General features: G+C 24.2%; 4 protein-coding genes across 4 annotated transcripts; all 4 read left to right on the top strand.

The window, feature by feature from the left end:
* Positions 1–89: 89 nt before the first annotated feature.
* OCT59_019559 (uncharacterized protein) lies at positions 90–3765 on the top strand (the record flags this gene model as incomplete). Its single annotated transcript, XM_066143611.1, has 16 exons — positions 90–461; positions 530–607; positions 686–759; positions 849–927; positions 1005–1167; positions 1266–1338; positions 1422–1628; positions 1700–1876; positions 1953–2046; positions 2127–2227; positions 2466–2598; positions 2677–2778; positions 2879–3005; positions 3086–3192; positions 3276–3390; positions 3458–3765. 16 exons carry the CDS (start codon positions 90–92, stop codon positions 3688–3690), a joined length of 2235 nt encoding a protein of 744 aa, XP_066005345.1. The 3' UTR covers positions 3691–3765.
* A 4891-nt stretch (positions 3766–8656) lies between these two features.
* Positions 8657–9744, top strand: OCT59_019558 (uncharacterized protein). Its single transcript, XM_025312863.2, has 3 exons — positions 8657–8826; positions 8929–9186; positions 9290–9744. The coding sequence occupies exons 1-3, from the start codon at positions 8721–8723 to the stop codon at positions 9475–9477; spliced, it is 552 nt and encodes a 183-aa protein (XP_025188802.1). The 5' UTR covers positions 8657–8720; the 3' UTR covers positions 9478–9744.
* A 394-nt stretch (positions 9745–10138) lies between these two features.
* OCT59_019557 (uncharacterized protein) lies at positions 10139–12064 on the top strand (the record flags this gene model as incomplete). The annotated part of the gene is made up of 8 exons (XM_025312862.2): positions 10139–10612; positions 10680–10777; positions 10894–10983; positions 11059–11083; positions 11161–11167; positions 11245–11395; positions 11466–11695; positions 11781–12064. 8 exons carry the CDS (start codon positions 10139–10141, stop codon positions 12062–12064), a joined length of 1359 nt encoding a protein of 452 aa, XP_025188801.1.
* Positions 12065–17675: 5611 nt separating this feature from the next.
* Positions 17676–18073, top strand: OCT59_019556 (uncharacterized protein; the record flags this gene model as incomplete). The annotated part of the gene is made up of 2 exons (XM_066143610.1): positions 17676–17900; positions 17963–18073. 2 exons carry the CDS (start codon positions 17676–17678, stop codon positions 18071–18073), a joined length of 336 nt encoding a protein of 111 aa, XP_066005344.1.
* Positions 18074–27502: the final 9429 nt, after the last annotated feature.

The raw sequence follows: 27502 nt of genomic DNA, 5'->3' as shown, positions 1-27502 counted from the left end.
TCGATAATGTTTTTCCCTTTTTTTTTTTTATAAAAAAATTAGGAGAGGAATTTTTTATCACACTTCATCTACTTATAAGTTTTATTACAATGTCATTATTTCCAGAGCATAATTCAAATATTTTACAGTTTACACCTTTTACCTTTGAACCTCCACCAGTTGACTATTCGCAATTCGAGGGTATAAGCTCATTTCCTTCTTCAACACAATTCTATGAGGCTTCTGTTATTACTGAAGCTTTCTTAAAGGAAGACGCGTATCTTGGCAAGGGAAAAGGAAAACAAGTTGAAGAAAATGACCTTAAACCAGAAACTCGGAAACAAACTATCTTTCTTAACCCACTTTTTAAATATGATTCAAATTTTTGGTCTACTTCAAATCAAAGTACTGGAGTTAAATTTCATCCTACTCGTTCAAAAGATTTTGCGTGTTATGTTTTTGGAAAGGAGCCGAAAGAGAAGGTAATTTAATCTTTATTTTAAAACGCGTAAGCTAAAAAGTGATTTTAACAATTAGTTAAAATTTCAAGGTCAAAAAAGAGAGTTTCACTTTGGATACTCAAATTTATAATTGTTCCTTAGTACATGATATAGACTCTCGAAGAGTAGTGAGTAATATATGTATGTGATAGTCGGAAATTTCTTGTTTTAACTGAATGTTAACATACAATTGTTTCTTTTCTTAGTTTTACAATGAAGCTTTTTCTATTTTCCGAGAAGCAGCCAGAGCACCCTTTAGCAAAGAATGGCGCGAAAAGTCGTGAGTTGAATTATATAGAACTTCCAAGTATATACTTATGTATACATTTTTTTGAAGGAAGATTTATAATCGATATTATAAATTAATAGGATGCGAGAAAAATTACTATGTGATATCTCATGGAATTATGTAAACGCTATCGTGAATCATATTAAGAGTCTTCAAGAGGTTCGCGCGTTTTTTTTTTAATATTTACTTATAATTCCTGTTTAATTAACTTTATTTGTATGTATTTATGTACATAGATCCCAATTAAAGATAAACAAATCCAGAATGAAATCAGTACATTTAGAGATATGATGGCCATTTGGGAGTTATGTCGAATTATGTATTTCATCAAATCTGAAAGATATCAGAGATTATCAACAGATTTATTGACTTGGTTAAATGAATGCTACCCCTTAGGAGGTAAGTTATATAATATATAGTTAAGTCCACGTAAATAACTTTTACATTTCAATGATATGTGATGTCAGATATTTTTTAATTTCCTCTAGCTTTAACAGAAGAAGAATTGAATGAGTTAAGAGATAGTCCTAATCTTCGTAACACTGTGACTTTCTGGTCAAGATTATATAAGTACATATTATTTTAGTCTTACATGTTAATTATATTCTTAATATTTAATCATAACTAATAGTGTAAATCTTCCATATATTTAGATTAATTCTTCGCGGTTTGTTTCCACAAGCGATAAATTTTTTAAGAAGTATAATTATGGCAGTGGAAATTACAAGTGATCAAATCATTAATAGAGAAATTATAATAAATGATATTATACAATCCGTTATAAAGTGCATAAAATCTAGACCAAAAATGTCTTCATATGATACAGGTTTAGCTTGGAGAAATTGGCTTTCGCAGTGCTCGTAAGTATAATGTTTACGCTTTTTTTTTATATCATTTTATCTTTATTAAAGAAATTATTACTTTTATTTAGACAATTACAAAAATCTATAATTCTGGAGAATAAATTTTTAGAGGAGAATTTTATTATGATTCTGAAAATATTATCCGGTGATCCTGATGCCATTCTAGCTAAAAGTTCTTCGTGGTTGGAAGGGTTAGTCGCCCTAGTTTATCATAAATATCCTAAATGTGAAACTTCAGATGTAAGGTAAATTACGTGATCAACCTCATTTCATCATATATTGTTGTTAAATTTCTTCTCACGCACTTTTAATTGTACACAGATCTACGTTAGGGCCGGTTTTTATTAGATTCTCTGTACATCCTGATCCCACTAGCCAGGCTCTAAAACGAATTTTTTATCAACGTATTGATGACGTAATTAGTTTTTGAAATAATAATCCTTTTTGAATTAGGTTATAATTGATAGAATAAAAAAACTCGATTTTTTTCTTTAGGCATTAAGCTACTGTAAACATATCGATCCGTGGTTGTTATCACATTTAACAGACTTACTTTGCAAAACCGACCTGGATGAAACAATAGGCGGAAAGAGCTTGTATCCTTTTCTATTAGTAACTGAAAATATTAAATAGTTATTGGATGGGGAAAAGAGATATTGGTCGAAGACCATCCGATAACGTTCAGTCATTAGGAATACTGCAGTGACCAATAGGAATTAATGTCACTAATAACGTTTTCAATATTGGTCATTAAAATCTCGCATATTCCTAATTCCTAATCGACTGAACAATAACGAGTTTTATTGTTTCCTTAATGAAAATTTAATGTTTTAGATTGTTGCATCAGCATCGTGAAGGTTATTTAATTAAATTTGCGGAACCATTATTAACGCACTCTACACTATGGCAGGTTGGGTTTAAATATTTGGAGCATTGCGAGAAATTTGGAAAAGTATTTATGGAAGAAGTAAGAAAATAAGATTATTTTAAGGAATTAATTTTCTGAATAGGATTCTAAATTGATAGTAAACATTTATTACTATAGTTTGTTGGAAAAATTCCCTTTGATAACGAGAGAAAATTCGAGAAAATATTAAAGATTTGTGAAGATAATGGATTAAAATTCGACGAGAAGTGTATCATTACGGTAATTTACCATATTAATTTTCCTTTTTCCATTTCCTTTTTTTTTCCTTTTGTCCTTTTTTAATATTATACAATTCTAAATTGATTTTTTAAGTTATTAGACTATGGGCACCAAATACATGCAGATAAAGAGATATGCTTCAACTATTATTTATTATATGCGAGCAGGAAAAGACGAAAGTCTTAAAGCAATTTGTAATATATTTCTAACACAGTATGTTGAATCTGGTAAGGATAATTTATTAAAACTTTATATATATGCATATATTTTTCGGAAAAATTTAAATAATTTATTATTTAATTAATAGGTAAAATTATGTTTAGTGAAGTACTTGATAGTATTCCTGTTGATAAAAATTCCAATGAATCGGTTAACTTTCTGTCAAGATATAGATTGTATCATTCTTTAATCCAGGTAACCTTTTCATTTTTTTTTTTTTAATCTACCATGTAACAAAATAAGATATGCTAACTATTTTATTTTTAAAAAAATATAAGGATGAATTTTATGTCCAAGCAGCACAAGTACTAGTTGAATGTTTACGCTCTGAAATATCACCAAAAGAATTTTGGGGCGTATTATTGTTTCATACAGTACCATTAATGAAATTAGGTAACAAATACATTCATTTAATCTTTATATTATTGAATAAATATTGATAGAACGACTTTTTAATTAGGCCGAAGAAAAGGGATAAAATTATTCGAGAAGATACATATTGACGAATTTATATATTATTGTTCTCAAGTACTTGATAAAAGAATAGAGGATTCATGGTTAAAATTAGTACAAAGGATGAAAAGATGGCATTATAAGGAGACTGGTTATTTTGACATTTCGGAAGATCTGAATCCAGTAAAGATTGAGTGTGAAAGATACAAGAAAAATTTAGAAAAAAATCATTCTGTTTAAAAGGACTTTTACATAGAGTTGAAAATGGGAATGGTGAATGTTACTGTACTATATGAATAAAAATTTATAAAATTTGAAATAGAGAAACATTAAAATAAAATAAATAAAATAATTAATTAATTAAATTAAAATGTAGACTCGTGTATTATGAAGTATTGTAATGCATTTGACTTGCCTAATTATTAGTCATTTGATTTTATTGAATTACAGATCATATCATTTGAATTCACTTTCGATTCTGAGGTTGATCTGGTGATCTGATAAGCTAGATCGTAGATCGTAGATATAAACGCATATATACTAGATATGTTAAGAAATCGCAATTAATTGTCCCATATATAGTTAATTAAAACGTGCTTTTTGTTGTCGCGCTTAAAAATTGTAGAATAGTTCGTACAAATTCTCTCTTCTTTTTTCCAAAACTTTAATCATAACATACATCATGCGCACCGTCACAAACGACTAATTAAAGCAATTATATAAGACATGAGAGGATTATAACGTAATTATTGAAGTTAAGAAAGATTTTAATGATATAAAATCTTTCAAAGCTTATTCATCAATTTTTCGAGAGAGATCAAATTGTTCCAAAAGTGCATTATCAAATTATTGGGCTACGATCAAAGACAACATAATTTATTTTATTAAACAAACACATCACCATTAAATTTTGAAGTTATCCTTCGTTATATCTATACAGGAATTATTATTATTATCGAAGATGATGAAGACATTGAATTAATAAAATTAATAGATTTAATGATAACAGCTGATGAAATGGAACTTTTAGAAATTATTAATCATATTCAACAATATATTCTTTGTAATTTTTGGTGGAAATTTGATTAAAAAAAAAAAAAATTTATTTTATTATTATATAAAAACTATTTCACCTTCACAACATTTTTTAAAAAATTTGAAGATTAAGATTGAAAAACATTTTATTATAATTAATTCAAAATTATTATTTAATATGAATGAAATGTACAATTTTATTTTGGAAGAAACAAATCTTTAATTAATTATAATGGATTAATGATTATCAAAAGATGAAGTTTAGAAAATAAATATTAAAATGAGGGAATTACAAGAAACGAAATCATAATAATAATAATAATATAAAAGATTTTAAAAAATCAAAGAATTTTTATTGAATTATAAAGATGAATTAAAATATATATATATATATTTTTACCATTTAAAAAATTTTAAGAAATGTTTTTTTTAAAAAAAACAATTTCAAGATGATGAAAAAAAAATTTATAATCTTTTTATTAAAAGAATTTCTTATTAAAACCTATTATTGATTCAACTTTAATTATCGAAAAAAAAATGGTAATCAAAAAAAAATATCAAGACTTTCAAAGATTTTTTTTTTATGATTCCGATGAATTGATTAAATTGATTAGATAAAAAAAATTTTAAATTATAGTAGATAAATATTTTACTATAGAATTTACTGGTAGAAATTATAATCAAACATCAAAATTAGATATTTCAATTTTGATGTATCATAGAATATCAATTTAAGTAATAATAAGATAATGAATGAGTGGCAGTACAGTAGCGGGTGGTGATGGTACGAGTAGCAGCGACGGTTTGTGGTAGCGAGTGATGATAGTGGTGATAATAGTGATGGCAATAGCGGGTGGTAGTAGCGGAGGTAATAGACTAATAGTGGATAGCAGTAATAGACTAATAGTGGATAGCAGTAATAGACTAATAGTGGATAGCAGTAATAGACTAATAGTGGATAGCAGTAATAGACTAATAGTGGATAGCAGTAATAGACTAATAGTGGATAGCAGTAATAGACTAATAGTGGATAGCAGTAATAGACTAATAGTGGATAGCAGTAATAGACTAATAGTGGATAGCAGTAGTAATAGTGGATAGCAGTAGCGGCGGTAATAGACTAATAGTGGATAGCAGTAGTGGTGAAATAATAGTGGCAACCACGAATGACAACAGCACAGTAATAAATAGTTATTGGATGGGAGAAAAGAGATATCAGTCGAAGACCGATATCACCCCATATTTATTATATCACTTAGAAAGAAATATTCAAATTTTCTATTAGTGGTTAGTGGTGGTCTCACTTTAACAGTAGTGGTAGCGGAAGTGAACATTCTTTAATAGTGGGATTCATTCCTTAATAGTGGGTTGATTAATTAAAGTTTCCTTTGAATTATAAAAATGTACAATATATACATACATAGACGTATGTATGTATGTACATTGTACAGTACATGTCATTCTGCTCTATAAACATGAATGTTTATTAACAATAGATCGGAACGATCGATTACGCACATTGGACCACTTGAAATTTTTTTTTGAATAAAGTCGAAGACGCGACGAATTCCTTCCTGATAGGAACAATTTACTGTAGATATGCTAACACTGCATAAACCTCGTGAAATACCGAGTATTATATGAGGGAGTATTTGTTATACGAGAGCTGGGGGTACGTACAATATAATCCTAACCGGAATTAAAGGCTTATGTTACCAGAATTAAGGGGAGAATAAAATACCCGAAGGTGAGAGGGGGTGCGCATATTATATGTAACATTTCACTTAAATGCTATTTAACATTTGTAAGACGTGTTTTTCTTTGAATGAAAATCAAAAATATGAATGAAATTTTAATATTTTGAGAAAATCGAGAAAATCACATTATTATTATTAAATCCAAAACGTTTTAATTTTATCAAAACAGAATTTTTTTTCAAATACTGAATTTGGTTAGCGAAAAAACCGGGATGATTCAAAAATTTTCGGGAAAATTAAAGCCGAAAAAATATAATTAAAAGTAGAATCATGAATGAGGATCGATCAAAAAATATTATTGGTGAAAATAATAATTTGTTTATCTTACACATGAATAAGGATTGCGTTATAACATATTATTATTGTTATTTTTATCATTAACAATGAGAACCTTAAAGAATGTATAAAATAATAATTTATTTATTTATTTTTAAATCAATTATCATATTAATCTGCAATGGGATCTATCGTAATTAATAAAGATTCCTAATTATGGAATAGTTGACAAGTTTTTTTTTATATATATTACTATATAAAAAAAAATTAGAATAACTATAAAAAAAAAAAATTTTTTATTATTTTCTCCCAAATAATTTTTTTTTTTTAAAACAAATAAATCAATGATACTAAACTATAATAGAAATAAATATCTCACACATATTATTATCATACATGTGGACGAATTCTTTCATACATAAAATATTATGTAATATAAATATATTATAAAATCGGAAAAAATATAAATAAAAATGTATAATTCATATTTTAATGTATTACGTAAAAATTGGATCCGGATCTTGTTCAATGTTTCTAGATAGAAATCCTTATTTTGGATTCATAGCTGTAATTAATGAAATGAGTGTAATATTATTATTACGAGGAATTAAAAAAGAAGAAATCTTTTTTTAGATTGATTAATCAAACATTTTAACGAATCATAAAAATGCATAATAAATAATAATATATTGTTACATTCATAAATAATGTAAAAAAAAAAACTTTGTCATTAAGGTAACACATCGGATAATTAAAAAAAACGGATAAATTCAAATAATCCATACATAGAAAATATATCATTGTTTCAGTTTTCCATGAAAATTCCGTGGATTATAGAATACTAAAATGGTTAGAAATCGATTATTTTGTCAAACTGTTAAACATAAATATTTATTTCATACTACTGGTAACCCATTTTCATTAAGAAGAAAAAATTGTATGAAACAGGAGAGGAAAATTTTATATATAATTTTTATTGAAGTTTGAAAGCTCATTCGTTTAATTTTTTTCTCGTACAAGATCCAATTTATTTCCGAAAGTGGGTCAATTTAAAAATAATTGAATAATTAGGTTACGATCAAAGAATGGGCAAAAATAAAAAATATTGTAAACTAAATATATCCTCATTGATAAGATATGCGGGAATTATATCATCAAACATATGTATAAATATTTTTTTTTAATATGAAATGAATTTCTTTCTTTCACAAACTTTTTCCTTTAATAAGAAATTAGTTTTGTTGTTTAATAAATTAAACAAATTTACTTGAATTAGATCTGATCATCAAATATTTGAAAAACATGAACTTTGACGTATTCAAACTTAAGAGGTTCCTTAAATTTTAAAATACCGGAATTATTATTTCTTAAACCGGATTTTTTTTATCCATTGAAAATTTTAGGAAAAAAATTTTAGATGTAAATATTATTTATTTAATTTAAATTAGTAAATTTAGTACATTTAGTACATTTGTACTTCATTCCTAACTAAACCTAATGGAGGTAACCCATAAATAACCCCGTAACGCCCATCACCTTCATATTAGGTCTAATTCAAAATCTTTTTTGAAGATCACCCCCGTAATATTAAAATGATTTTTTTAGAATAAAAAAAATAAATTTTTTGATCTAATAATCTTTATAATCGTTCTATTTAATATCAAAACAATGGACCCTTGTTGATACTTTACATTTTTTATTTTAAAATTTATATATATAATAATAAGAAATATATATTATTATATTTAATAATTACATTCAACCCAAACTCGGAAATTATATTGAAACGGATTGTTTCGGTAAAATATTGAAAGAATCAATTAATGTAATAATGAATATCACGAAAATAGTTTTCATTGATGTACATGGAATATCATCATACAACTACAACTACTGATTGATTACCCTTGAAATTTTATAAAGTAAAAAGTAAAAAATAATAAATAAAAAAAAAATCCAAATAGTTCAAATACTTTTGATAAACAAAACAAACTAAATAGGGTAAACAATAAAGTTCCCACAGTACAAAAAATTTTATAAATTAGTTCGAATTTTTCCCATCATTTTTCACTTTTTACTTTTTTTTCTTTCCTTTTATTTTTCTTTTTAATTTTTTTCTTTTTAATTTTTTTTTCTTTAATAACGTTTTTCTCCCCTTTTCAATATTTTAATTTTTTTTTTACTATAAAAAAAAATAAAAAAATGAGTAATCAAGGACCTATTTTAGGATCGTTATCTCATTTAAGTCTTAGTGTTAGTGATTATGATAAAAGCATTAAATATTATGACACTGTCCTCACAAAATTAGGTAAATCATGTTTAAAATCTTGATAATTTGATAATTTTGGCAAATCTTCCCTAAATCTTCTTTCTTATATACTTTTTTTTTTCCTTTTTTTCTTTTAAATAGGTTTCAAACCGCTCATGAAAGAAGTATACTATACAGCTTGGACAAATAAAGCTTGTGGAATTCAAATTGGTGTCGCTCCAATTAAGCCGGAACATAAAGATTCCAAACATATCAGATATTCTGTTGGTTTCCATCATTTAGCATTAAATGCAACATCTCGTGAAGAAGTTGATAATTTCCACGATTTTTTAGTAGAAAATAAATTCACTGTTTTGGATAAACCCAAAGAATATGAATATGCTCCTGGTTATTATGCCGGTAAGCTTATATTTTTAAAAAATTTTAGTTCTTTTTTTATTTAATTTCCGTATTTTATCACGTGATTATTCATTTTTTTTTTTGTTTTATTTTTCATATATAGTTTTTTGGGAAGATCCTGATGGTATGAAACTTGAACTCTGCTATGTTCCTGTACCAGAATTAGAAAATTCTGAATCCGTTAACGCTGATGTTGTTGATAGTAATGAAGACAATGAACATGAAGGAAAGGATCATGAAGGTGGTGGTGATAATGATGGAAATAGTCCCAAACGTCAAAAAACCGAATAATAAATTGGATTTTATATTAAAAATTTTTTTTGAAAATCAACTTAATAATAATCTACTTTTATAGTTTAAATTAGTTCTTTTAAAATAGTTCTTTTGATTTTGAACATTTATTACTTTTTTTTTCCTCTTATTATCACTTTTTCTTTCTTCTCTCTTTTTTTTTTAACTTTGCTATTAAAATGTAATCCAAAAAATGAACAATGAACCAAATGAACAACAAATGAAAAAAGATTAATAAAATTATATTCTTAATTAATAAATAATAAATCTTTATTAATTGTTTCCTTGCTTTAATAACGAACAAAAATAATAACTTTAATATAACTTTCCATTTCCTATTGGTTTTATTGGATTTGTAATTTTTATTTGGATGTAACAGATGTAACAGATGTAACATTATACAAACCATGCGGAATTATGTCCCGATTCATTAAACGAATTAAAATTGATGATTTGCTGAATATAAATAAATAGACACGCAGTGTTATCACGCTTTTACCACGCCATTTATAATTTATTTCAATCATGTCTATCACATAAAAATACATTCCTTCTTTTTTCCTTCATTAAAATTTCATTATTTTCACTTTCCTTTTAATTTCCAATCTTTCCGTCATTCCTTTCCTTTCCTTTAAATCCCTTTACCATTCCTTTATTCTCAATGTTTCCTTCATTTTTTAAATTTATAATTACATTATTATTATTCACTTCATTTTTCTATAAAGTAAACTCATTAAAATGTCCAAAAAGACATTATAGGGGAAAACAAGAGAAATTCGTTGTAATCTTGAAAGATAATCCTTCATTAAATTCTCGTTCACTTAATTCTAGAAGAAGAGATCATTTTAATAAAATGTCAAAATGTTTAAATAAAACTACGATACCTACGATACCATTTCATGATGATACGAATAAATTAGATAATGAAAAGGATGTTCTTCAAGATTTTAATGTTGAAAATGTTATTACAGGTTATGTGGGTTATTTTGATCCAAATTTTGTTAAAGATGAATTAAAAGATTGGGATGATGTTGATGTTGTTGAAAAAGAAAAAACTTTTAAAGTGACTTCCTGGAAAAGGAAATTAAGCAAGAGATCTAGTAATGATATCGTACAACAAAGCACTACCTTATGGGTAAGTGTGTTTGTAACTTGTGTAATTCGTGTAACTCGTCTAACATTTTATATCATCTATAATAAAGAACTTGGATAGAATTGATCAAACTACGAATAAATTAGATAAAAAATTCAAGTATCCTTCTTCGGCCGGTAAAGGTGTAAACATTTATGTTATTGATACGTAAGTATTTTAATTAATTAATCCGCAGTTCTTCCTGTACCGGAATAGATACAGGATTAGCGTAAACAATTATTATTTACCTTTCAATTTTAATTATAATTTTATTTTCCTTTTAGTGGTATAAGTATCGCTCATAAAGAATTTGAAGGTCGTGCAAAATTTGGTGCTTCTTTTTGTGATAAATGTTCTAATATTGATGATAATGGGTATGTTATATGAATTAATATCATTAATTAAATTATTATTATATTTATCAAAATTAATTTTATGTATTTATGTAGGCATGGAACTCATGTTGCAGCTATAGTAAGTTATTTAATATTTGTTTTTACATTATTTTAAAATATTAATTAATAAATATCGTTTGTTTATCTCAAAATTAGGTTGCTGGTAAGTTTATTAATTCATTTTTATAAATTATTTTTTAAAAAAATTGAAAATTTTTTAAAATTATTTTTTTTTTTCAGGTAAAACATTTGGAGTAGCAAAATTATCAAATGTTATAGCGGTTAAAGTATTAGATAAGTTTGGTATTGGTACATCAAGTAGCGTAATTGCTGGTTTGATATATGTTTTTAATGAACATATGAAAAATAAAAATAAAAATACAATCATCAAGTATGTTATATTTTCTTGACACTTTTCTTTTCTTTTACTTTAGATTAACCTTTTTTATTTCGTTTAATAGTATGTCGTTGGCAGGATCAGATGATTCATTGACTATAAATTTAATAATGCAAAAGTTATTTGCTGCAGGTATACATGTGGTTGTGGCAGCAGGAAATAATTTTCATTCAAATTCGTGTAACTTCGCTCCAGCATCATCACCTCACGCTATTACTGTTGGTGCAATTGATGAATCTGATAAATTGACTGATTTTACTAATATTGGTCAATGTGTAAATATTTTCGCTCCAGGTATTATTATTATTATAACTCATAAAAATATAAATAAATTTTGTTTATTTATGAAATATAAAAATTTTTTATTGAAATTTTATAGGAAAAAATATTCAATCTGCTTGGAAATCATCAAATACATCAACGAAAATTTTAGATGGAACAAGTCAAGCCACACCTCATGTATCTGGTACAATTGCTTTAATGATAAGTAAAAGTGGAAATAAATCTCCATCTCAAATTAAAAACGATTTAATTAATATTTCCACTAAAAATGTTATAAAAGATATTCCAAGTAAAAATACAAATACAAAAATATTAATATTAGATATTAATAATGGTTTAAATATTGCAAGTCCAAATAATTTGTTAAAAGTTCCTGGTTAAAATGATTAATTAATTTAATTTAATTGAATTATTGTATAATTAATTGTAATTTAAAGTTGTTTATTTTTTTTTTATATTTAGATAAATACTTTGTAATTGACAGTATTTTATATTTAGATAGATACTTGTAATTAATAAATGACAGTATTTTATATTTAGATAGATACTTGTAATTAATAAATGGCAGTAGATTTTTTTTTTAAAAAAAAAAATTTTTTTTTGATTTGGCGCAATCAATCTTTTTTTACACAACTTTTTATCAATCCAAAATCGAAAAGACTTTTTTTAGAAGTTTCGTTCTATCTTTCCAAAAAGTATTTTTGCTCGTGGTCTTACCATGCTGTTTAACATGATAACATCCCCACCTCTCCCCCCCCTATTTTACTGATTTATTTGAAAAACAAATATGTGGTACTGTGCTTTTTACATCCCGAAAAATTCTTTTATCAAATTATTCGTGCACTAAAAGAGGGGAACTTTCAATTTTGGGAAAGTCTAGAATGTCAAAAAAAAAAAAATAATAATAATTTTTTTCTTGTAAAAAATCAGGTTGTTAAATGATATCTATTTTCCAAATAAAATTCCCGTATTACACGCATATAAGTTTGGCGTTAAGATAATAACATTTGTAGTCAAATGGCTTAGGGATCCTAATGCCGAACTCCGAAAATCCGAAAATAGTATATTGTATGCTTTGTACTTAATTTTGGTGCATCTCAGTGATTTTCTGGTAGAAAGTAAGTACAAAGATATACAAAAAAAACACAAAATATAATTAGTACTTAACACAAAAAAAATTTCCCAACATTTTTTTTTAATTATAGATAGAATAAATAAAAAAATTTAACGAAAACTATAAATATAATTTTGGTTTTTTTTGCTATATTTAAAAAAAGGAAATGTAATTTATAATGAATTCTAATTTGATAATTTATATATTACTTTTCTATTACAGTATTACTACTTTTGTTAAAGACTCATATATTTGTAAAATTAATTTTAAAGTAAAATAATTTTAAAGCTTAATGTTATTAAAAAAAAGTATTAAAGAAAATTAATTATAATTAACTGATAGCTGAACCATTTTTAAATATTTACATTTCTTTTAAATTTATATTTTATATGAAATAAAAAAAAAATAAAAAAATAAATTATTTAAAAATTATATAATTTTACTTATTTAATATTTCTTTAATATTAGGGTTTTGCTATTCATTATTAAATAATTATTACCATAATTATTTGGCTTTTTAAATAATCCATTATAGTATTATGCCATAATTATAACCCTAATACTAACTCTAATCCTAATACTAACCTTTTAAATTTTACTATAAAATCTATATATTCCATATAGTTTATACTGTACAAATAGATATTTTCTTAATATTATTTATATATTGAATAATATTATTTTAATATTATTTTTATTATAGATAATATAATATAAAAATCAAATTTGAATATTATTAGTAAAGTCAAATTATAAAACTTGTTTTAGATATATTTAAAGGTTTTATATCTTAAATATATTATTAAATTTCTGATTATTCAAAAAATATAAACTCTATAAAAAAAATAAAAACAAATATTTAATATTAATTTTTTTACAACCAATTTTTTTAATAATATTTATTTATAAATTACTTTTTTATAAAACAAATAATATTTTAAATTATATAAAATATTAAATAATAAATAATAAATATTATATATTAACAAAATATTTAAAATTTAATATTAATCATAACAAAATTTTAAAATTTTTGTTTATTATTTAAATAAATTAAAATTTTGTAATCAGTATTTCTTAATTTTAATTAAAATTATAAACTGGTATTTTAAAATTTTAACTAAATTATAATCTTTTAACCAGAATTAAATAGTACTGGTAATAATGATTACTACTGATAAGATTTAATAATACTACTTTTCAATTTTTTATATTAAAAAAAAACTTTTAGTAAAATAAAAAAAAAAACTACTTTTTTTGATTTTAAACAAATTCCTTTTTTTAAAAAAATTTACATATAAAATAATTGTTTTTAATATATATAATTGATTATTTAATTTATTTAATTTATTATTAATCTTTTAAATAATAAAATTAGTAAATTATATTATTATTAAATATTGTTAATTCATTAAGAACTAAACTACTGAAGGTTTTAATTTTTTAACAAATTATAAATTTAGTTAAATAAAATTTTTTTATTATTTTTTATAATACACATTTCTTTTTATTAAATTTAAGTTCAAAAGCAAAAATGTTTTTTTAATTAAATTTCTACTATATATTATGAATTATAGCAGAATCCCATTTACTTATAAAATAAGTCACCTTTAAATTTTAGGTAAAAATTATATATAAAATTCTTTGCAGATTTTACTATAAAAGGAAATTTAATATTACATTATTATAATTTTTTCCTTTTAACTAATTAGCCAATAAAATTTAAAAAAAGTAAAGTAAAAATTATTAGTAAAAGGCCAATTTTCTATAGTAACTTTTATTATAAATAAGTAAACTAGTTTTATTAAAATTTCACTTACTTTTCAGTAAGATTGTTTACCTAAACTTTTTAAAATTCTACAATTAGTTTTTCTAAAATTTTACTATAATTTTATTATAGTTTTGACAAAATTTTAATAATTACAGCATTTACAATAAGTTTTATCAGGGTTTACTTTTTTTTAGAATTTTGCCAACTTTTTAATAAAACTTTTATATAGTTTTGATAAAGTTTTATTATTTCAGCATTTTTACCAACTTATCAAAATTCTCTAATTTCTTTAGTAATCTTCACCTTAATTTTAAAGTAAAAATCATATTTAAAATTCTTTGCAGATTCTACTATAAAAGTAAATTTTATGTTATATTATTATGATTTTTTTCCTTTTATCTAATTAACCAATAAAATTTTATAAGAAAAATGTAAAGTAAAAATTATTAGTAAAAGGCCAATTTTTTACAGTAACTTTTATTATAAATAAGCGGGATTCTGTTCTATTATAACATCTTAAATATCTTGCAAATTTCAAAAGTTTAATTCTATATTTTTTTTGAATTAATTTAAATTTCACCTTAGGTGATTTTACTAATAAAAATTAATTAATTTCACCCTAGGTGAATTTAATAATTAAAAATTTAATTTAACCCTGGGTGATTTTTAAATTTTTTTCACCCTAGGGAATTTAATAATTAAAAATTTTTATTTCACACTTTTAGGGTGATTTTCACCTTATTTTGTATTACATTTGTATTGATACAAATGCGTAAAAATTTTTTTCTTGTAAAGTTACTATTACCCCTATTAATATTAATGTGATAATTTACACAGTGATATTTTATATTTATGCCTCTTTCACCATAATGGAATTGACTAATCATTTATAAATTTTCCAAAAGATATTGAAGATGTTTTTACACCACCACCAAACTTTTTTATTGAAAGTGGTGTAAACTGCGACATGAAGATACTATTATATCTCCTAACGATAATATTTTTATTGAACTAGAGTAACCTATAAACCCAGTTATTGATAATACAAATACTTTTAACTATTCTAATAATAATTCAAACTTTCCTATTTATCAATATAATCTTCATATTGGAGATATGTTTATTTGACTGGATGTCTGTTGATAAGTTTTATGTATAATTACTGTTTGGAAAGAGGATTTGGTTATCAAATATATCGAAATGATAAAGACATAAATGATCATTCTATTATCCATCGTAAATCATTTCGTTGTTCCTTAAATGGTAATTATGAAGGTCAAAAAATAATTAATCAAAATGTACATCGTTTGTGTAACTCTAACAAAACCAATTGTGAATGGCATTGTAATTTTAAATTACCAAAAACTGAACAACGTATAAGATGTACAACATTAATAGATTCCCATAATCATGAATTAAACTCAGCCCAAATAGCTCATCTTAATGCTAGATATAGACAGTTTAATGATGACATGATGCAAGACTTAGCATTTTTTACAGATTGCAAAGTTGCGCCTATTGTACAATTAGAAATTCTTAAAAAAAAATACCCAGAACATGTTTTTCACAAACAAGACGTCTATAATTCAATTTACAAGTTACATGGAAATAATAAAGATGAAAACCTTGATTCTGGTTTATTACTTAATGTTCTTTTTGAAAAAATGACTGAAGATTCAAATTGGAAGGTATTTATTCGGCATTCTGGTAATGAAAGACGTTTATCTGGTATTTTTTGGATGTCACCATTTCAACAGGATTTGTATCAAAGATTCCATAATGTGGTGTTAAATGATAATACCTGTAAAACTAACAAATATAATATGTATTTGAGTGTCTTTATGGTGAGAGATAATTATAGAAAATTTCGAAATGTAGCTAATGCTTTGGTAGAAGATGAGATGGCGTCAACATATATTTGGATTTTGAAATGTTTAATGGAAGCAACTGATAAAACAACTCTAAAGCATTTTGGACGGATTCAGAACCTGGTTTAATTAATGCTGCATCTCATGTTTTTCCAACAACACCACACTTTTATTGCCTTTTTCATATTTGGCAAAATATTATCAAACATCTTAAAAATAAATTAGGTGAAGCATTTCCATCTTTTAGTAAGGCATTTTATTTATGTAGAAATACATTAAGTGTTGAGTTATTTGAACAACATTGGAAAGTTATGATGAGTACATTTCCAGAAAGCTGTTCATATATGACTAAAGTATTATATTCTAATCGTTCTAGTTGGGCCAAATCGTATTCACCATTTCAATTCAATGCGGGTATCCAAAGTACTCAAAGCGTTGAATCATTTAATGGTATTATTAAAAAGGCAGTAAATAGTACTAGTTCTCTTTGTGATGTTGAAAAAGCAATCAATAAAAGACACGATGATGAATCTCAATATTGTAAATTAGTTGACCTTAAGGCACAACAAACAACGGTTGGATTACCACATTTAGCTTCACAATTTTTCTCTAATATTGATGCAATTCTTAATCATTTTTTAACGCCTCTTGTATTATCCTGGCAAAGATTTCAAATTTCTCAATCACTTACTTATGAAGGTCAACTAGTTTTATCATTTGATAATGTAAGTATTAAATTTATTTATTGAATTACATAGTATTTTATTATTGTTAATTAAGTTTATTTATTATATTATTATACATAATATATAGGTTTTAGAATCTGATACTGTTGATAATTATTTTATAGAAGATGTAGTTGATGAACCACAAATAATATTACAATCTTTTTTAAATGGTATTGATTCTATAAATATTATTGAAACATGGAGAATACGTCGTGTAGGTGGACTTTCAAAACGTGAAAATTTAGTAATATTATTAGATGATGGCAGTCATCTTTGTACATGTATGGAAAGTGTAACTAAAGGTATAATTTGTCGACATTTTTGGCGTGTTATGTTATATTCAGGTATAGCGAAGTTTCATATTAGTATTATACCAAATAGATGGTATAAAGATAGTATTTTAACAAATTTAGAGGGTAACGTTGAAAATTCGCCAATTCTTACTGCAATAGAATCAAATGATAATTCTTTATCGTCATCATCTTATCAAATTAATTTTACACTTCAAAACATGCGACAATTTCAAGGATTAGATGATAATAAAAGTATTCATCAGCAAAATACTTCTCAAAGAAATCGATTTGATATAGCATTTTCAATAGCAAAAACAGCTGTTAATATTGCTTTAGAAACTAATAGTGATTGTGAATTAATTTGGTTATTGAAAGAATTTATTGCATCAAAACGTAAAAGAAGTATAGAAGTTGGTGATGATGATAATTTAGAAGAATTAATGGTATAGAAAGAGCTGCACAGAATGCTAACATAATTTCATTACAAAAAGATTTAATTGATCAGATTACTGATCCTAATGTTACTAAAATTCGGGGAGCTCCTTCTAAAAGAAGATTAAAGAGTGTATTAGAATTGTCAAAAAAAGAATTCCAATGCGAGAAGTTACAGAAATAAATGATAATCAAACTACAAGAGTACAGCGAAAATGTCTTTTATGTGGTCAATCTGGACATTACCAAAAAAAATGCCCAATTGGTAGAAGGTAGATGCGAAAATATTAATACAAAACATAGTATATGGATATTAATACAAGATATAAGGATATTAATACAAGACGTAGTATATGGATATTAAATACAAGATGTAGTATATTGATATATACAAGTTCGTCAAGGTATTTGTTGATTTAATATTAATAAAATAATGTATATATGTGCGTTTACTAATTTATAATTTAATTGCGTCACAAATTACTTAATTAGAGCGAACACGAAAGTGTATAACGGTGCAATGCATTTTTTTTAATTTTTTAAGGGGTTCAGAAAAAACTATATAAAGACTATCTGTCCTATGGTGGGTGGGAGGTTTGGGAGATTTAGGGAAAAAATATAAGTGTTTTTTTTTTACACAGTTACTTCTAATGAAAGTTAATCATTTTTTACTTAATAATTATAATAAAATATTCATTAGAAAGAGAAAAAAATTCTACACGTTATCAATTAATTATTTATATATTTTATTATGTAAAAATGTAAAGAATTTTTTAAATTACTTTTAAAATTTTAAGATTTGCCATATAAAAAAAAGTTAAACGAAATCACAAAATTTAAATCACGTGATCAGGTGATTTTCACCTGGGGTAAGCGTTAAAATTTTCCATTTTTTTTTATTATGCAAATTTTTACTATTAATAAAGAGTATTTAAAATTTATAAAATAATTAAAGTATTATTACATATTATATCTAAATTTTTAAAAAGTATTATACATAGAAATACTATGATTTATAATATATAGTATTATAAAAAATATTTTACTATTAATATTTTTTATTATTAAATTATCAAAAAAATATTGCAAATCATTCTTTTTAATTAAATATTTAATAAAAATATTTTTGCAACATTTTTTATTATTATTTAATTGATAAATCAATTTAGTAAATAAACTAATATCAAAATTGAAATTACTAAAACCTGATCAGTAAATTTACAAAAAGTTTAATTCATATTAAAACTATTCTAATATTAAAACTAATTAGTATAATTTAATAATTATTAAACTAATTAAAACTTTAATTATAAATTATTAAAAAAAATTAGTAAAAAAAGGTTTAATTATTTATTAGTCATTATGCATGTAACATACAGATTATTTTCATATTAAAAGAAATTTATGTATTTTATAATTAACCATTAATTTTAATATACAATTTCTATACAAATTAAATAATTTCATAAATTATCATGCTAATTTTCCATTTTTATAATTATTTTTTTTTTCTTATATATAAAGTCCTTTTAAAAGTATAAATAAGAAAATTTCTAAGTTTACACAGGGTGTTTGTACACAGGTCATATAAATATAATTTTTAATAGACTAATTTTTTGTTTTTTAATTTAAAATTGAATGCTACCGACATTATACTCTTTTACTTTTTATTCTTATTATATTACAAATAAATATATGTATTTTCACCTGCTCTGCAAGTTTACTTAAGGCATTAAAGGAGGTTTTGAATGCCGTTTTTAATCTACTAATATGACCTGTGTTTAAACACCTCGTGTACAAATAGAAACTGCCTATAAATAAATATATAATTTTAATAGTAAAAATACATGTAATTTTACATAAGATGAAAGTTTTTCTAAAGTTGTAAGTATAGTTTTTAAGTAGTTTTTATATATACAAAAAACTAGTATTTTAGTAAAAAAAAGTTTTTTTATATTAATAAAACTTAAAGAAAAGTATTTAACTAATAATAAATATATTATTTTTAGCTATAATATTACAAAAAAAACAACTTTTACTAAGGTAATAAAGCTGATTACCTAACTAGATTTTAAATTATAATTAAAATAATGATAAAATTTCATTTATTAATAGATAGCAAGAAAAAAAAAATAATGTTAATATACTTATTTTTGGATAATAAATTCATTTTGATTAAATAAAACTACAAAATATTTATTATTTTTAATTAATTTATTTCTGTCCAATTATACTTCAATATTAGATTTCTATTAATTTAATCATCAAAAAAAGATTTTTTAATATTTAATTATTCTTTAAATTAATATATAGTTTATTTAACAATTAAAACAGTATTAAAACTACCAAAGTAAATAAAATTATATAATACAATTATTACAAATAAAATAAAAAAAAAGGAATTTTTTAAATAAATCTGATTTATGTTTGAAAATTTACTTGAATTTATATATTTTAATTTTATTTTTTATTATACAATAACATATAAAGGGGGAATTCTTTCTGATGATCATTATGATCATTTTTTAGCAGAAAAATAATTTAAAATTTTTTTTATTTTATAGCTTAAAAATGTTACACTTGAACAAATACACTAATGATATTAACCTTGATAAGGTCACAGAACTAGATATATGATTCAGTCATCTGGAATCCTGTCATCCTGTCAAAATCTGGATTTAAGCCACAATCTGGATTGAGTTTTTTTAAAGGGATGATATACGTATTACAAAATTTTGACAGAATTTTCATCAGATCATCTGTATAAATCTGTTCAATCTGGTAAATATGATTGGTTAATTAATATAAGTTTAAATTCCTAATCAGCAGTAATAAAATGCATGTATTTACTATACATATCCGTCAATCTGCAGAATTAACAAAATTCTTCTAAATTAAGGAATTTGACAATAATTTAATAAAAATTAGGTAAATTAAGTTTCACAAAAATGATCACACTTGTGTTACATGATCATATAACAGATATTAAGAAATTACTTCAACAAAAAGTAGCGTTAAAAATTTTTTTTTCTTTCGTAAACTTCCTATTAAACTCCCCATCAACTCTCCCATCAACTTTTTAACCAGTTTTTACATCAAGTAAGTTGAGAATTTTTGCAAGTATATTAGTAATTATTTTATATTAGATACAACTTGGAGCTGCTTTTTTTTTTTTTTTATAGTTTATAGAAAAAATTTATTTAGAAAGCAAAATTATTCAAAAAAATCTTTCAATAAATAAATAACTCTAAATATTAATAACAATGTTTTAGCGAATTTAGATTATATATTGATTAATTGTTTAATTAAAATCTATTTGATATTTATTATTGAATTTTTCTAACTATCACCAGGGGTGATGATCACCAGTGACTGAAATTATGATGATTGTCCAGCATTAAAAGTATAGTGCTAGTAAAAATTGATAATTCTGGCCAACAGTGATAATCATCCTCAGTGATTTGAAGTATTATTAATTATTTTTCAGTTAATTTTTTTTCGTTAAATCATTAAATATTCTGGATTTTGTAAAGTTTGTCTTTTGTTTTTTTTTAATAAACTAACTTTATAATATTTTTTTCCTTTTTTTTCTAGAAATTCCTTCTACTGGTTTTGGGTTAAAGAGATAAATATTTTGGGAGAGATCTTAAAAGTTTTTTTTATATATTTTTTGACATTTTTTCTTATGTAAGAATGGGTTTTGATCAATTTTAATTGGTACTGCGCCACATAACTGATGATTGGCAAATTTTGCAAATCAGCGAATATGATAAAAAAATTAAGAATGAAATACACAATGCAGAATAAATGCACAAGAATTACGCATTATCTATTTCTACTTACAATCTACATAAATATATAATAAATAATAATAATGACTGAAGTTGAAGGAATTCATGATAATAGTAATACAGAAATTGAACAACTAAACCAAAAAAGAATAAAATTAAATGAAAGACGTGGAGGAATAAAATTAGAAGTTGGATTTGGAAATATTTTGAGCCTAGTTTTAAGAAAGAAGTATGATATGCAGTTTGCAAAGTAGAAGTAATAGTGGAAAAGAAATGTGAAAAGGCTTACAAGATAAGAACGTTAACTAGTAATTGTTCTAACCATCTTGCAAATATTTACAAAATAACTCAAGAACAAGAAGAGCCTGCCCAATATAATTAAATTTTATTATTTTATTATTAAATTATTAATTATATACTGTATGTAAAATCTTAAATATATGGTATAATTTATGCTGATGGCTAATTGGTTACTAAGTAGGTAGTTCCATTTTTAAGCCTTTTGATTGCCGGTCAGATACGTAATGCTGTACTATCCTTCTTAGATGTTACAGCCAGTTTGAATGCTAGTTCTATATTAAGAATTTGCGCCTAAATAGGACCCCACTTATTTCTAATAGAGATCACTGTAAAATTTTTAAGATTTATATGTAAATTTACTTTACTTCAAATTTTCCTTCTACTAAGTAATTCTACCAGCTTTTCAGTTACATTTTTAAATCATATATATTTTTACCTTACAAGTTCAATAACATTTATAATTATAGATTATATAAAACATAATTTATTTTATACATTTGGTACTTTTTATTTCTTTTAAAATTGGCCTAATTTTTAGATATAATTATTTTAAAAAAATGTAAAAAAGTTCCTATTTAAAATAAGTTCAAAATTGATCAATAGTTATAGATATATATATTATTTTTTGACAAAAAAAAAATAATAAAAAATAACTAATTTATTCTACCTACTGCCCTCAATCACCTATTCTTTACGATCTTTACTTTATTTTATAATTTTTTATATTACACAGATATCTATAAAAAATTCTTTTTTATATATTTATTTTTTTAATTTTACGTGTTTGTGTAATAAATTTGTACGTGTCTGCATTTGTGTAATGAAATTTTACATATCTATGTAATGAACTTATACTAAAATAGTATAATAAATTTTACATGTTTGTGTAATGAAATTTTACGTGTTCATATAATAACTTGTAACTAAAAATAGTATAATAAATTTTATGTGTCTGTGTAATAAACTTATACTAAAAATAATATAATAAATTTTACGTATTTGTGTAATGAAATTTTACGTGTCTATATAATAAACTTTGTACTAAAAATAGTATATACTAATAAATTTTACGAAATCATAAATTTTATCTTATAATTATAAGTTACATTTTAAAATCCTGTTTAATTTTACAATATACTTAACAGTTACATAAAAAAAACTTACCACAAAATTACATTTACTTTTTTTAATTTATAAAGAATTTTACCTTATGAATTCAACCAGTTTTTTTAACTTTTCTATGTAATTTTTACCTTAGGCTTGTGGGTGACTTCTATTAGAAGTAAGCAGAGTCCTGCCTGAATCTCATTACATGCAACTTCATAGCAAAGGTCTAGTATAGTATATCAGATCATAAACATCTTTACTTGCCGAATTCTATACAGTATCATAAAAATTGAAATACTTTTATTATAATATATTAAGCAATAAATTTCAGGTGGAATGGAATGTTTTGAAAATTAATAGTAATGGTAAGTATATATTATATTGCTTTATTTTTTTATCTCAATTACGCCTTTACTAATAGTTTTTACCTTACTTTTTTCTTAAATTCTATTGGTTAATTAGCTAAAAAAGGAAAAAAAATCATAACAATGTAACATAAAATTTCCTTTTATAGTAGGATCTGCAAAGAATTTTATATATGATTTTTACCTTAGGCCTGGGGGTGACTTATCTTATAAGTAAGCAGGGTCCCGAATGAGTAGTATGTTATATTAATAAATTTTATAATCTCAGAATATAATAGTAAAGACTAGCTTTATAAGACATCTAACATCTCCAAAAGGTATTTGCATTTCATAAACCTGCCAATGAATACTGAAGCATGAGGCCAGAAGACCGACTGCCGACTGGACGTAAGAAAATGCTCTCAAATAAGTAATAGACCTGCAACGTCTATAGAACAATATTCTCAAAGGCATTTGTGTCTCATAAACCCGCCAATGAACACTAAAGCACAAGGCCAGAAGACTAACTAGGTATAAAAAAGTGTTGTTCTGAAAGCAAAAATTTTTAATCTGTTCAAACTTCAGACATTGTCAATAAAAATTTTTCTCTCATATAACTTGCATATGATTATATTGATTTTGTATTACTTCAAATTAACCAATCATTATGATTTTTAATCATGCTATATGTCACATGCTTAATAATTATACTTATCACCTATTTTCTTTTTTCTCTCTTATGATCTAATAATGGCCTGTCCAAAAGTTAGAATTTTTTTCAAAAGAAATTTCACTTCAAATTAGAACGACTATGATCTTTACTTCTCAATAGCAAAAAGACCGTCTTATAGCTCTTTTGTATGGGATCTGACAAGAATAGCGAACCATAAAGATCTTTTCTCTTCTATACAGGAAAGGCAAGAAATATAGCTTACTGTGTCAAAAATAATAAAACTGAAAGAAAATGTTTTTTGGATTTTCAGGATACTTACGAGTATAATTGGGAATAAAAGCAAATTCAAGTAGGATTGCATTTAAATAAGTATTTGAAATATTTAGTGTTCAGCTTTTCAGCTTTTCACAATTCTGTTATTGCAAATCTACAGCTCATTAAAAGTGAAACGAACTGTTAATAAAATGATAAAAAAGTCAGTTATTGAAACGGTAGTAATTATTTCATTTATTTGATTTTACAGGACTTTTATGAATTAGATTAAATTTAAAATTTGCATTTTTTCTCCTCAACATCCAGGTTTTGATTCACACAAAAAATCCAGATTATGAATCTGAAGATGATGATGAATGTGATGAAGATGGTAAAGATGGCAAAAAAAAACACAAGAAGTAATTATGTTTAATTCGCAACTATGAATTTGATCATCTTTTTTGATATGAACAGTGTGATATTGAGAAATCATTCTTGGATTTGAATAACGGGCAAATTTATGAAGTCTGTAATGATAACACTAATGATAATATTGATGATAATGTTAGCAAAAATGACTACCTACAAGTTGTCTATTTATCTCAAAATGTAATGACGCTTATTTGCACAATTTTAATATTACATCATACCTCATTTAATCAATGTTCTATCTTTAAACTTCAAAGGTTGTTACAGAAGAAGTCCATAAAATAGTTGAAAAAATAAAACGATCTGAATATTATCTTTTTCAATATTATATAGTTAATTTATCTGAATGACAGAAGCTGACAGACTAAGGTTGCTTGTCTAAACCTCTTCAAAATCCTACGATTAGTTTCGTCAAAATTTTACTATAGATTTATTATAGTTTTGGCAGAGTTTTGGCAGTTTCAGCATTTATAATAAGTTTCGGCAGTTTCGCCATTCTCCAAAGTTTCGCCAGTTTTTTAATATAACTTTAATATAGTTTTGGCAGAATTTCGCTTTTCGGCAAAACGCCATCTTGCCTAAACCCCTAAGTTTCGGCAAGCAACCTTATGACAGACACTTACTAAAAATGGCTTAGAGTTTGGTACTATGTTTTTTTATTATACTCTTCATGTTACCATTTGTGAGATTTTAATATTCTTGCTTTCTCTTCTTAGTTAAAAGCATCTGAAGAAAAACTTAAGATAATCTGCTAGGACAAATAAAACGAAGTTATAAAACTACTTTTACAAAAGTATTAAAAAACCTTAGTACTGAAATCTGTGTTTGATAATTTTCCTTTAGATTTTACAATTGAAATTGTTACTGAGAGGCTATATACAGAAATGTTTAATTTCAAACACTATTATGATCTGTTATGAGTACAAGATCTTTACAAATGATTGTAAGTAATGATAAGTATAAATTGGTGTGTAATGTATTTTAATACTGTTTTATCTCTGTTTAGTTTATTTTATCATACTAAGAAAATTTTGTTAACTCCATTCTTGCAAAATTGTTTGATGATATAATGGAGATTAGTGTTTCAATCCAGATATTTTTTTTTTTCAGATATTTAGATTTTACAGTTTTCATCTGGATTAAGGTTGCTTGTCTAAACCTCTTCAAAATCCTACGATTAGTTTTGTCAAAATTTTACTATAGATTTATTATAGTTTTAGCAGAGTTTCAGCAGTTTTGGCATTTATAATAAGTTTCAGCAGTTTCGCCTTTCTCCAAAGTTTTGCCAGTTTTTTAATATAACTTTAATATAGTTTCAGCAGAATTTCACTTTTCGGTGAAACGCCATCTTGCCTAAACCCCTAGATTTCGGCAAGCAACCTTAATCTGAATTGTAATCTGAATGAAAAATATATAGTTTAAACCAAAATCTGGATGAATTTTTATATATATTTTTTTGCATAGCACTGTAACTTTAATGAAAAAAAAATATACTTCTATAATAATTTGTAAATTTTAATTATATAAAGTGCGACTGTAGATAAAATTTCAAATACTGAAAAGTGAAAACACCAAAAACAGGACCCCACTTACTTATAAGATAGGTCACTCCTAAGCCTAAGGTAAAAATCATATATAAAATTCTTTGCAGATCCTAATATAAAAAAAATTTTTATGTTACATTGTTATGATTTTTTTCCTTTTTAGCTAATTAACCAATAGAATTTAAGAAAAAAGTAAGGTAAAAATTATTAGTAAAGAGCCAATTTTCTACACACAAGTCAGAAAGTGAAAAATCAGGCACCAATCAGTCATCAATCAGGTAGCTGATTGGTGACTGATTGGTGACTAATTGGTGACTAATTGGCATTTTCGCCAAATACCGTTACTAATCAGGCAGTTTGCTAACTTTTGATCCAGAAATACCGTTACTAATCAGGCAGTTTGCTAACTTTTGATCCAGTGATTAGAAAAAGATGAAATATAGCTCATTGGAATCGTCTCAATATGACGAATCTAATGGTAGTAAAATCGCATTTCTAGGATTAATATTTGATGAGAAATTAAGTAAAATATAAAAATAAAAATGTATCATTTATATTTTATTTGATTTTTTATTAACTATTAATCCTAGAAATGTGATTTTACTACCATTAGATTCGTCTTATTGAGACGATTCAAATGAGCTATATTTCATTCTTTTCTGATCACTGGATCAAAAGTTAGCAAACTGCCTGATTTTTCACTTTTTGACCTGTAACAGTGACTTTTATTATAAGTAAGCGGGATCCTACCAAAAACACTTGCATCATATGTTGGTCAACTGAAGTTTAAAACATAATAATTTACTAAACAAAGAATCATTTTTCATATTCAAATTTTCAAAAGAAAAAAAAAATTTATTATTATTTTTTTTACAATGAAATAATAATTATTATTTTTTAAATGAAAATTTATTCAGATTAAATTACAAAAAATTAAAATACTATAAAATTTATGTAATTATAATAACTTTTTTTAGAAATTAAAATCTTAATGTTATATAATTTGATTTTTTAATTTTGAAAGAAGAAACAAATCTGATTTTAACATTTTAAAAATTGCCTTACTAAACACATCTATTTATAGTAATCTTTAGCTGTATATAAAAATATCTTGTTTATCAAAATTTCATAATTATAGTTACAAAAAAATGTTAAACAATAGCCTGAGACAAT

This window comes from Rhizophagus irregularis, chromosome 29, assembly GCF_026210795.1.
Source record: "Rhizophagus irregularis chromosome 29, complete sequence".
NCBI lineage: Eukaryota > Fungi > Glomeromycota > Glomeromycetes > Glomerales > Glomeraceae > Rhizophagus > Rhizophagus irregularis.
Note: the sequence above shows the minus strand (reverse complement) of the source record. Positions and strands in the feature narration are given on the sequence as shown.